Source organism: Pyrgilauda ruficollis, unplaced genomic scaffold (genome assembly GCF_017590135.1).
Source record: "Pyrgilauda ruficollis isolate IOZ18807 unplaced genomic scaffold, ASM1759013v1 scaffold37, whole genome shotgun sequence".
In the NCBI taxonomy this organism is placed as follows: domain Eukaryota; kingdom Metazoa; phylum Chordata; class Aves; order Passeriformes; family Passeridae; genus Pyrgilauda; species Pyrgilauda ruficollis.
Genome location: NW_024525156.1, coordinates 6,588,009 through 6,600,681, shown reverse-complemented (window position 1 = coordinate 6,600,681; position 12,673 = coordinate 6,588,009). Strand labels below are relative to the sequence as shown.

General features: G+C 39.8%; 1 protein-coding gene across 1 annotated transcript in view; it reads left to right on the top strand.

Moving 5' to 3' along the window:
* CTNND2 (catenin delta 2) overlaps nt 1-12,673 on the top strand; it is a 522,107-nt gene that overhangs the window by 231,063 nt on the left and 278,371 nt on the right. Inside the window, exon 5 of the mRNA XM_041475907.1 lies at nt 5,848-6,020. Within this exon, the coding sequence (XP_041331841.1) occupies nt 5,848-6,020 (173 nt within the window). The remainder of the gene's footprint in view (nt 1-5,847; nt 6,021-12,673) is intronic.

Sequence of the window (12,673 nt, the reverse complement as noted above, 5' to 3'; positions counted from 1 at the left end):
CAGGTGGAAGGGAAGAAAACATTTAATGACTCACCAGCTCTGACTCCCAAACCAGATTCCTGTCTTTTCAACTACTGTTGGTGCTGATGTCTGTTTTTTGTAATCTCAAATGAAGCTTCACTCAGCATTAATGACTTTTCATTAAATCAAAATTCATTGTGTTGATGCACTTTTGTCTTTGTTGGTTTTGGTTTGATTTGGTTTTTTTTAGCTAGAACAGTATAAGCAGGTACTGGGAAGTATCTTAGTATTTTGTTGTTCTGCCATTTAAAATATTTTTGCTTGCAAACATTTGCCATTCAAGAATAATTTATTAAAAACATAAATTAAAAAATTAAATTTTTATGTTGTGACTTTGTTTCCTTGGTTTGATTTTTGTTTTTTTAACCCTGAATTACATAATAAGGAAGAGGACATGGTCTGAAGAGAGCAGAAATGACAAGCAAAATATTTTATTTTCAAAGAAAATATTGCTCTTGAAAATTAAAAAGAAAAATGTTTTCATAACTTCATTTTTTTCCTCACTTTTGACCCAGTCATGAATTATAATAGTAGCCTGGATTCTTTGCATCACTTTGCTTCCCGTAATCAACTCCTACTGTGAGGTCCTTGAATTAATAATAGTCTCATCATTTAAGACCACTCACTTCCTTAGTTTGGTTTTTAAATAGCTACACTGCACCTTATTGCAGCATTGTACATTGTATTTTCAGAAGGAAAAGCAGTGGTCGCTGCAGTAATCCTGCCAGTGCAGATCCCTGTTCCTCACAGGCCAGGGGGCACAGCTCAGCCCCAGCTGCACCATGGGGCTCACCGTGCAACCCTGGCCTCCTGCTTCCCCCACCAGCTCCCCCTTGGCAGAAGCAGGAAGATGCTGTGGAAGCTCTCCTGTGCTGTGGTTTGTCTGGAGCCTGGAGCTTACCAGTTTACACTGGTGGCCACATGCAGTGTTCTCAGTGCCAAGAACCAGGCTGGTCAGTGCAATGTCAGACTGTTTTGTCAAATGCAGAGTGGCAGGAAGATAGCAAGTGTGGGCTTCAGTGCTGCTCTCTTCAGTAAGAGAGCACTGCCTCTGCTCCTCTTCCCCATTTGGTTTGAAGTGTGCAAGGTACTCTCAGGTCCTCCACATCTCTTAAACTAGTAAGTTTTGAAATACAAAAAATAATAGCTGTGTAATAACCAGCATAACTGGCAGTAAGAGGGGTAGATAATATTAACTAAGGGAAAGGGCTTCACAGAATGCCCCCTCTCCTCACTGCCTGAATGGGGGAGTCATTTTCCTCTAACCCTGTCAATGCCTGCCAGCACCTGGGCTTCCAAACCACAGAAGAAATTTCTGTTTCCCTTCTCTGATCCTAGAAAAGTCCTCTGCTCTCCATCACCTCTGAAGTTTCTTTGTGGGTTGGCTCCCTGATGTAAGCATATCCTCCATCTACATCTGTTCACTTCTTGCCTGGTCTTCTCTGTGCTTCAGCAGCTGTCCCCCACTTATGTGCACTTTGTGTCCCAAGCAAGACACCACCCTCTCCCTCTCTTCCAGCTCCTTTCTGAGCTGGGTTACAGAGGCCAAGGTGAGCAAGGTAGGGAGGCTTGCACATTGCTCTGCTCAAGAATAAGAGGAAGAGGAAGGTATTGTCTGCAGTATCTGTTCTCCAAACTGGAGACAAGTTAAAGAGTTGATTGTTCTACCCTGCTCCATCATTTGAAGTCAGTCCATAGAGGTGTCTCTTGCAGTTATGATGGCTCTGACTCAGTTTCCTGAATTTTCACTCTTACCTCTACTATTTTAATAAAGGAGGAGAGTGGCACAAACTGAATCAGTGAAAAATTGGTACTGGTACTATCAACCCTGAATAATCCAACATCAATATTCTTTCACAAGGAATTTTTTTTTTTTATTGTGGTGGTGAAAGCATAAGGGAGAACAGGTATTTATATCTTCCCCATAGCCTCAAATAGAAACCAAACAGTACAAAATTTTAAAGCGATATTACAGATCATCGATATCTCCTACACTAAATCTTATGAAGCCCAAACTGTTTGTTTTAAATTGAACAATTGCAGTAATTATGTCTCATTAAGGGAACAAGTAAGACTGAATTGTGCTAGCAGTTAACTAGTGATTTCCAGTGCATAGCTGAAAATTGAGAATTTCCAGCTGCCTTAACTCTTCTGAAAGCAAATGAAAAACAGTTGGATGAACAGAGTTTAAATTCTAGCCTGGAAGAAATGACAGATTATTGTCAAGACCCATCAGTGTACAGGACACAAACAAACTTCTCTTCTGAGTGAACTGCAGGCTCTTTAGAAGGTTTGGTTTTACCTTCAGATTGAAATCTCAAGAATGTTAATGAGAAAAGCAATCCATCTTTTCCCTATCAGACAAGGCAGGACTGCTTGTAATCCCTGAAAAACGAGCTTGTGTTTTTTCATGGTCACTTTGATTGATCTCAAATGTATCTTCTAGTTGGTATGCTTGATTTAGGGCTTTGCTATTTACAGGTGAGCAACCACTACTCCATTCTACACTTGCTTGGGCTTATTTAAAATTCTAGGCTTACTTACAATATATATCTGTCTCTCTGAAATTACTTTGTAATTACTGAAATGTATGTTCATTTTAATTGTTCATTACTGCTTGTTAAAGTAAAAAATAAAAACTGCTAAACAAAAGCAATATTTTAGTGAACTTCAAACTATGTGTGCCAAACTTTTTACATACTTTTTTTCAAGGGGTTGGATAAGTGTCTTTAAGTGCATGAAAGTGTTTAAACTAAATGGTGCAGGGAACCCATGTATGTGTTTCTAGCTGGCAATGTAAATCCCCTAGTGAGCCAGAGTAGTATGAAAGCAGCACTTGAAAGCCAGATGCAATGAAAATTTAAACATATTGCATTCATAGCATGTGATAGTTTAATCATTATTTAAGCTTTAGAAATGTCACAGCATAATTACTTTCAGAATGAGTACAAACACTTTCATGCACAAAAATTGCTTTCTTCTTGCAACTTTTGTTTCTCATGGGAAACTTATGCCTTTGTGAAATTTCTGAACTTGATCTTGTTCATCACTTGATCACAGAAAAATTCTCAGTAAAAATTCAAAATCCAAAAGATTGAAATAAACCTTACAGATCTTTTTAGAACTAAGAATGTATTTTCTTTATGCTCTTAAAAAAAAAAAAATCTGTGAAAGTATTTCTTTCATTAAAGAATAAATTTTGCAACAAAACCAGTTAAATGGAAAATGCTACACAAACCCTATTTGCAGAGCCAGGGAATGGAAAGTACCAAAGGCTGGATTTATAAGCACACATAGAGGATTAAATTCAGCTCTCCTGTGGATGTGATACATTTTTACTGCCCTCACAGCATACACAGAGCTCTACCTTCTTCTGTACTTGTAAGGAAAATACAGGGACCAGAACTCATGTTCTAAATTTGCCCAGTATCTCGAATGTTCTGATGAATGCTGTTGATTTTGCAGTATAAATTATGTTGATATGTAAAATAGTGTCAAAATCCCAGTCTACATTTAGATGCAAATACTTCCTCTTTACATAGCCTACTACGATTTGTTTATAATATGAGCAGTTCAGGTTGGATTTGGAAAATAGCAGTTATAATGGTTCTGCCATTTCTGAGAAATTGGCTAGAGGAAAAAATACTCTCTGTGTAATTCGGGGGTGGGGTTGTTTGCACGTTTTCTAAGTGGAAATCTTTTTGGAACAGCTTTACATCCTCATAGCAAAGATTTGAAGGTCATGAAAACTGCCTTTGTATCAGGAATGTACTGAAAGTTATTTCTGGTAAATTCATTGGAATTTTTCCATTGTGAGTCTGTTTAAAACTGAACTTACCACATGTTCTGTAGGAGCAAAATCACTGTAATCATTTCACATCTCCTAAGGCTTATGTCACCTTCTGTGCTCTTGTGAGCTTGTTAGTGCTAACCAGAAGATGAACCTGTCATCCCTGTGGAGCCACAGAGTGTGCTACACATGACAGCTGTTGGGTTGAAGGTAACCTATGCAATGGCCAAGGTATAACCCTTTTTCCTCCTCTTGTATTTCACCTCCTGACCCAGACACTGAAAGAGACTAGTATCAGTGAAGAGAGAGAGAGGATTAAGTGTGTATTCTTTAATGTAGCTCTGTGTATCATAGAATCATAGAATGACAAAATGGCTTGGGTCAGAAAGAATCTTTAGGATCATCTAGTTCCAACCCTCGAGCTGTGGATTGGCATATCTTCATCTAGACCGGGCTGCTCAGGGCTCCATCCCATGTGGTCTTCAACATTTCCAGGGATGGGTTATCCACATCTTCTTTGGACAACTTATGCCATTGCCTTACCACCACAGGGAATAATTTCTTCCTAACAGTTAATCTAAAGCTACTCTGTCACAGCGAAGCCATTGTGATGCCACTACATGCCCTTATAAAAAGTCTCTCTCTGTCTTTCTTGTACGTTCCCTTCAGGTGCTGGAAGGCCACAGTTAGGTCACCCTAAAGCCTTTACTTTTCCAGACTGAACAATCCCAATTCTCTTAGCCTTTCATCACAGGAGAGGTGCTCCATCTAACTTAGTGGCCCTCCTCTGGACTTGCTCCAACAAATGTTCTTCCTATGCAGGGATCTCAGAGCTGGATGCAGCACTGCAAGTGGGGGTTTAAGCAGAGCAGAGCAGAGGGACAAAATCCCCTCCCTCACCCTGCTGCCCACACTGCTTTGGATGCAGCCCAGAACATGGTTGGCTCTGTGGGCTGTCAGTGCCCATGGCTGGGTCATGTCCAGCCATTCCAGCACCCCCAAGTCCTTCTGGGCAGGGCTGCTCTGGATCTGTTCATCCCCCAGCCTGGGTTGATACCAGGGTTTACCCTGATCCAGGAGTAGCACCTTGCACTTGATCTTGTTAAACCTCGTGAGATTCCCATGCACCCACTTCTCAAGCTTGTCCAGGTCCCTCTGGATGCAATCCCATCCTTCAGGTGTGGCAACTGCACCACTCAGCTTGGTGTCATCTGCAAATTTGCTGCAGGTGCACTTGATTCCTTTGTGGAAAAATTGGGAAATTTGCTATGTGCATGTAGTAAGCTAAATCACTTGTACGTGAACCTAATGAAGATTAGAACATGTTTTAGTTTCACAGAACTACTAAATAACTGTGGAAAGTATTCATGGTCCTGACATGCCCTTCAGCCTGGCAGCCCCGTTTCAGGCTCGCTGCCTGTACTTGGCTCTCCTGTTATGCAGTGCTGTAGTGGGGAAGATAAGATAGCTGAAAAACAGTCGTCAAAGATTCACTGAGATTAGGGTGTGTCCCGCATGATGAGAAGAGCAATTAATATTTTAAAGGCTGCCATCCATCCCTACAGGCACCAAAGTATTACATCACTCTGTGTACAGGACAGTGGCAGTAATCAATACATCTAATATGCTGGGGGCTCAGGGAGGGACAAGTTAGCATTTCCCAGGCAGAATGACTGGATATAATTAAGAGAAATAAACAAAGCTTATCCTTAGGGGGAAAAACCCCTCATCAACTATTCTGAGTTGAAAAGCAGGAGTTCTCTACCAAATAGTATGGTTAGATTTGTTCAGGCATAGAATTTCTTCACCAGGCAAAATGATACATTTCTTGCAAAGAAAGCAGTTTGGTCTATTGCTTGAACATGATGACTGAGTGGTAAGGAAACAAGGTAATGCATGTATTTTTATTACTGAAAAGTCAAATTCTGAAAATCTGAAGGAGATACATCTGATAATTTCAAGACTCACTTGACAGATAATACAGGTATGCTCTTTTACTGAGGCTTTCTGACTGCTCTCAAATCCTGTCCCCACAGGGCCCAGCTTCCTCTCCCAGAGTGCACTCCAGCTCAATTCCAAACCTGAAGGATCTTTCCAGTACTCAGCCAGCTACCACAGCAACCAGACCCTCGCCCTGGGCGAAACTGCATCTGCCCAGCTCCCGTCCCGCAGCAGTCAGGCAAGAGGTGCCATCCAGAGCTACAGCCAGGTATGTGTCCTAAGCAATCGTGGTCTCTCACACCTGAAATTGTGTGGAGCTGCCAGGAAAGAGCTGTTCAGTGCTTCTCACACCTGAATTTCTGCCTTTACTTTCTGTCTTGTTTAACACACCTGCAGCAGGGTGGAGTTACTATCTTGATTTTTCTAAATCTCAGGTGGGTTGACTTGCATAGTAATAAAGTAATCCTGATTATCAAGGAGATCTGCATACCAGATTAACTTAATGGTTGGATATATATTTTGGTAATAGCATGTTCAAGCATTTAGTTTTCAAAGCAAATTCCTGTCCCTGTGCTGATTAGGAGTCCATTGTAAAGTACAGGACATGCCAGCATTGCCATATTACTGAAAGCAGTAAGTGCCAGCAAACAGAAAGAAAGCCAGGCTGACACCAGATGTGAAATCTGCCTGGGACACCAGGCATCACATGGTGCTATGGCCTCATCTCAAGTGTAGGAAACGTTTTTTTCACCACATATAGTAGGACTGTGGCCTCTACATTTGAAACATTTTGAAAGATTATCTCAGATACTCATGAAAACTTTGTAAATCCCTCTACCTGTCTAAACCATCTCTCCTGGTCTCACCTTCTGTGCTTTTCACTGTGATATCAAAGCCTCTCAGGGGAAAGTTAAGCTTCACTTTAGACAAAACCCGTTCATGCCTCTGTACCTAAACAAAGTCTAACTGGCTTGTGTCGGTCAGCACTGGTTGTTTTCTCTGTTTAGATGCTAACCATCCTAGCAAAGCAGATCATCTCAATGTGATACCAGGACATTTTGCAGTTCAGGATTCTGTACAAGAGAGTAGTTATTTGAATTTCAAAGCCTTAAATTGCTAAGAGATTTCAAGTATTAGAGTCATTGCACAGTTTGTGAGATACTGAGACACATACAATATTCTATTCTCTCCATTTTCTCAGAAAAGCTCCCTATTCTGTAAGACTGAAAAATGAAATAAACCACAGTTAAATTAAATTTCAAATTTTGTAGGTAAGAACAGAGTCCAAATATTAACCCAGCACTGGCCATCAGTGAATCATGTCCCCAACTGCCACTTCTGCATGTCTTCTAAATACCCTCAGGGATGGTGACTTGACAACCCCTTCAGTGAAAAAAATTCTTCCTGATGTCCAACCTGAACCTCACCTGGTGCAGCTTGAGCCCATTTTCTCTTGTCCTGTTGGTGGTTGCCTGGGAGAAGGGACCGACCTCCACCTGGCTACAGTCTCCTTTCTGGCAATTGTAGAGAGCAATGAGGTCTCCCTTGAGTCTCTCTTCCTCCAGGCTAAACAACCCCAGCTCCCTCAGCTGCTCCTCATAAGATTTCTGCTCCAGACTCTTCACCAGCTCTGCTGCCCTTCTCTGGACATGCTCCAGCACCTCAATGTCTTTCTTGCATTGAGAGATCCCAAACTGGACAGAGGATTTGAGGTGTGGCCTCACCAGTGCTGAGTACAGGGTGATGATCACTGCTGTGGTCCAGCTGGCCACACTATTGCTGGTCCAGGCCAGGATGCCATTGGCCACCTGGATGCACTCCAAGATCATGCTCAGCCAGCTGTCAACCAGCCCCACCACGTCCTTTTCCACTGGGCAGCTTTCCAGCCACTCTTCCCCCAGCCTGTAGAGCTGCATGAGGCTGTTGTGGCCAAAGTGCAGGACCTGGCACTTCACCTTGTTGAACCTCATGCAGCTGGCCTTGGCCCATTGATCCTGCCTGCCCAGATCTCCCTGCAGAGCCTGCCTACTCTCTAGCAGATTGACACTCCCAGCCAGCTTGGTTTTTTTCTGCAAACTGATTGAGGGTGCACTCCATCCCCTTGTCCAGGTCATTGTTAAAGATATTAAACAACACAGATCCCTGGGGAATTCCACTTGTGGCAGGCCACCCACTTGATGCAACCTTTCACCGCCATTCCCTAGGCCCTGGCACCCAGCCAGTTTTTTACCTAGTGAAGAGTGCACCCAGCCATGCCATGGGCTGCCAGTTTCTGCAGGTGAATCTTGTGGAAAATAGCGTCATCTGGAGCTGTGATTTTTAAAAAGCATCATACCCTGGGGGTTAGCCTGAAAGACTGTAATGCACTCTTTAAGGAGGCTGGAAAAATCAGATGATGGAAATGGAGCAGGTTATGGGAGCAATTGAAAAAAAGTGGAAGTGAGAGAGGAAGGAGAAAGAATCTTTTTTTAAAAAAAGGCAGGAAGGAAAATCATGCAGATTTGTAATGGTTAGAAATTGATATATTCTTAATATAAATTCTGTTATCATCATTGATAGAAAAAAATATTTTATGGAGGGGGAAAATTAATTACTTAGATTTTTTTTTAATTGAAATTACACTGATCAGACACTGCTTAGATCTGAGAAGCTCTCATGAACCATCAACTTCAGAGAGAACTGGTTTCCTTCAGAAAGGTAATTAATCAGTTAGAAAGGCAACATTTCCTATCCTTTGTTTTTCTTGGTATGAGAGGACAGAAAAGAGTTTTTCTTTTTACTTTCATACACATTGTAGGATAGATATTCCTGCAGGAAAATATTTCAGAGAACTTAATTTTTCACACCATGATGCTGCAAAAGATGCCTGACAACTTCAGATGAATTAAAATATATTTTGAAAATACTAACAAACTGCCATATAAACTATTGATTAATACCATAAAAAATATTAAAGGGGTTTTAAAAGAGGTAGACAGAAAGAGGAAAATTCAAAAGTCAAAATTAAAAAATTCTGAATATGACCATTGCTGATCCCAAAATAACAGGGGAAAAAAAATTCAATCCTAAGAATTGTTTTGATATACTTATTATAATTAAAGTAAGCCTCAGGAGCTGAAGCTTCTCAGATTGTGATAATTTCCTTTGGTAGTTGTGTGCAATGAATATAGCTATCTCTCAACATGAATGATAGTCCAAATGCTTGCAAAAAAAAAAAAAAAAAATGTAAATAGTCCCAAGGCCAGCTGTGACAGCAAGAACAATTTGTGAAAAAGCAATTGTATAAAAAAGAGAAACTAATTAGTCTTGAGACTTCCTGTACAGTGTGGCAAAGTGCAATCTAACATTTTTGTCAATTTGGTGGAGTTCATTATAGATCACAGAGTTTTTCCAGTGCTTTGCCTCCTTCAGAACACAAAACTTTTATCTTCCAAATACTACTGGGATAGGATTTCTTAGCAAAAACTGCTCCTCTGGCAGGGAGTTATTCTGCTTCCCCACTGAAAACTGCTTTTTAAACTCAGTGTCCAACCAGGTTTAGTACAACCTTGAGAATTATCATTCTTATGATGCAGAAATATCAAAGGAGTATACAGTATAGCATGTACTAAAAAGAGTGCTTTTCTGCATGCTCTGCCATGTTTTTGTAAGGGGACAGGAAAAGAAGTTTACATTCTGGATGAGGACTTTAGCTGTTAGTAATGTTGCAGTCTTTTCAGATGCTGTGGCAGCAACACAGGTAAATCCCTACTGTGTATTATCCTGTGCACCTGATGCTTTTGGACTGAATAAGCTAGCAGAGAATTTGAAAACTTTAAAAACAAAAAAAAGTATATGGAAATTAAAGGTGATTAAAAAGTCTTGAAAACCCATTTTACAGTTAGTGTTCTAACTTGTCTCCTTTTCCTTATAAACAAGTTTATCAGACCACCACATCTCACTAGCAAATGAGTGCTAGAATGCATTAAGTTTTTAAGCAGAAACTGTATATTGGCTACAAGGTAACAGACTGCTTGCTAACCTACCCAGACAAAAGCTAAAATAAAGATTTCCCTTCTGGTAGGTATGGCCAATGATGATGTGTTTAATACCAAATTCCAAATATAAACATAATAATTTTTTTTTGTCATAAAGGAAACAAGATGAAATCTTAAGACAGATTACTCTTATTACAGCACTTGGAGAACACTTCACTAGTAGAGGTTTTGGCAGTGGAAATCTGCAATGCTGCTTTGATTCTACCATAGGTAATGACTGTCACATTCACTGCTGCTTTAAAACCAGAGATGGACCATCTCTGGACACTCTGAAAAGATCTCACACAATTCTGTTTGTGGATGTAGAAGACTACAATTACCTACCTTCATCTATATGTATGACCTTTGAGAGCAGGATCAGGTAGGCTGACAAATTTTCCTAACAGTGCTGGAATTTTGGAATGGAACAATGGAACAAAAATCAGGAGAAAGAGATGGAATAAGCCATATTTGAGGGATCCAGAGCTATAGTCTGGCATCTGTTATTGTATAAGAGCATTTGAACATAGGTAGGTAGCATCTTTCTAGTCAGGTCAGGAACTTACAAATTACATTAAAGCAGTCTTGCAGAAGAAAGCCCCTTCTATAGGTCCTGCCCAAAGACTGAAGGGTGCATTCCAAGACTAGAGAATGTTATGCAATTTCCATGCCCTCTTCTACCCTTTGTAAGAGTGTTGACTGAGGCACTGGACCACAGCAGAATGATGCCTTGAGTGAAGCCTTATGGAAGGTTCTTTGGACTTACAGGAAAAAAAGTAGCCCTCAAGAGACTGGCAAGTCTAGCCGTCTCTGAAAAAGCTCAGAGCATCACTGAGACTCTGAAACGGAGCTGTACCCGTGGAATATCTCTAGAAAACCCAATCAGGATGAACAAGTTTTCTGCCTAAAGCTACCAACACACACCAATAGTTAAAAGCCAAAGGGGCCTGGAGGGAGGTTTTCTACACAACTTGGAAAATCCTTCCTAAAATCAAAAAGAAAGGGTCTCCTCATGGACCACAGTGTACTGTATATGACTATGTCTGTATTCATCAGATGTGACTTGTTTGAGATTATGCAGGCAAAGAGATCCAGATAGCAAAATGAGCTGAAAACTGGCACTGGCATTTACTGCTAAACTAAAGTTCATCCAGACCTAAGATGGGCATGCAGACTTACTCAAACCTCTGCGAGCAATCTCCAAGAATCAATATACTGATTAATAATTAGCAGCTGGCCCCAAGGTTTCACTTAAAGTTGTCTTGCCATTTTGTAATTCCTTATCCATGAAAAATTTTCTGCAGAATAAGTAAGCCAACAGTTATTTGGCCCTCTCAATTCTACTCTATAGAACAGAAATCTTATAGTGCAGTCTTTTATTTACTCTTTCCTTGGTTAAAGTTCCAATTTAAGTTATCAATCGGATTGAAAAAAAAAAAAAAAACAAACAAAACAAAAACCACCCCACACAAGAACAACCAAACAACCAAAAACCACCACAAAAAAACCCAAGCCCCAAAAAACTAATTTCCTGGAATTCTGGGCATTAAATGCTTGAATGAACAGGCAAACAACAGTTGGACTGTTCTCTAGTCTCCTATAACCTAACTGGATACCCCAAATAATTTTCTGTATGAAGCTCTAAAGCTACTGTTTTGAATCAGTAGAAAATTATCTTAGTAACATTAAATGGGAAGAAAAATATTTTTATAACTGTGCTAATGTTCTCATGTTTTTTTCACACATTCCTGTTTCTAAAAAGGATATATCAGAATCCATATATTGAATCCAAATAAGCAAGGCTACTTTTTGTTGGGATGCCAGGGAAATGAAACCCCTGTGTCTTGGAAGAGATATTCATAGGGCTGTAGTAAGAAAATCCTTGATTTTTATTCACATCTATATAGATGTGAATAGAATGATGATAGAGAATATAATTACTGAGAAGCAAATTTGCTCTTAGTTTATTAGCTTCAACATGGTTTTGTTATCAGGTTGACAAAAATAATGGATAAATAGAAAAATATAAGGGAAAAATACCATTGTATTTTATTCTTCCATGTGAAGTATGTCACATTGAAGGGTGAACAATGACATGTCTTTATGTCTGCCTTAAGCCACAGACAGGGAGAAACACAATGAAAAACTAAACCACATTTTGTCTCTGAAAAGATGTGTGGAGAATGTTACTGCACACTTGGCCCTTTGAAAAAACCTAAGAACCTCACGGTACATTTAAGACAGGTCTGAGATTAGTCACATCCTAAAAAATGCTGCATGATAGTGTTTTCATTGCAATCTGTTCATCCATAAGTTCTCTCCTTCACACAGAGCAAATGCTTAGCTTTTTAGGAAGAGCTATATACTGCATTTTTAATTAAGCATTTAATTATTGTGTCCCACCACTACACCTTTTTCCCTACAACAATTCATCATGAAACGGGATTTTTTGGGTTTTTTTGAATTAGTGCTTGCAGAATGCCCGCAGCTTTATAGAGATTTATTAGGAATATGGGATAATACTGGTTTACTCGAAATTAATTACTCTAAATCCTTGACACATTAAGCAGTGTAGAAATAGATTAGAAAAAGAAATTTTGTATACATGATGACAGTGCTTGCCTAAAACCCTTAGGATCAACAGCAAACTGTTAAAATTACCAATGTGTTACCAGTGCGTTGAAGAAGTAAGTGGTGCACTGGTAACATTGCAGTAGACTGTATTTTGGAACACTGTTTATTACAAAATTATTATTATTATTAGTATGCCACTTAACAGTCCAAAAAGTAAAATGCATTAATAAATATCAATCGATAACGTAGCTAGTTTGAATGACATTTTGTTAAGTGCAAAATGTGCTCTGCCCATGTTGTCTTAAATCATGCCAACCTTTTTTTTGTTTAA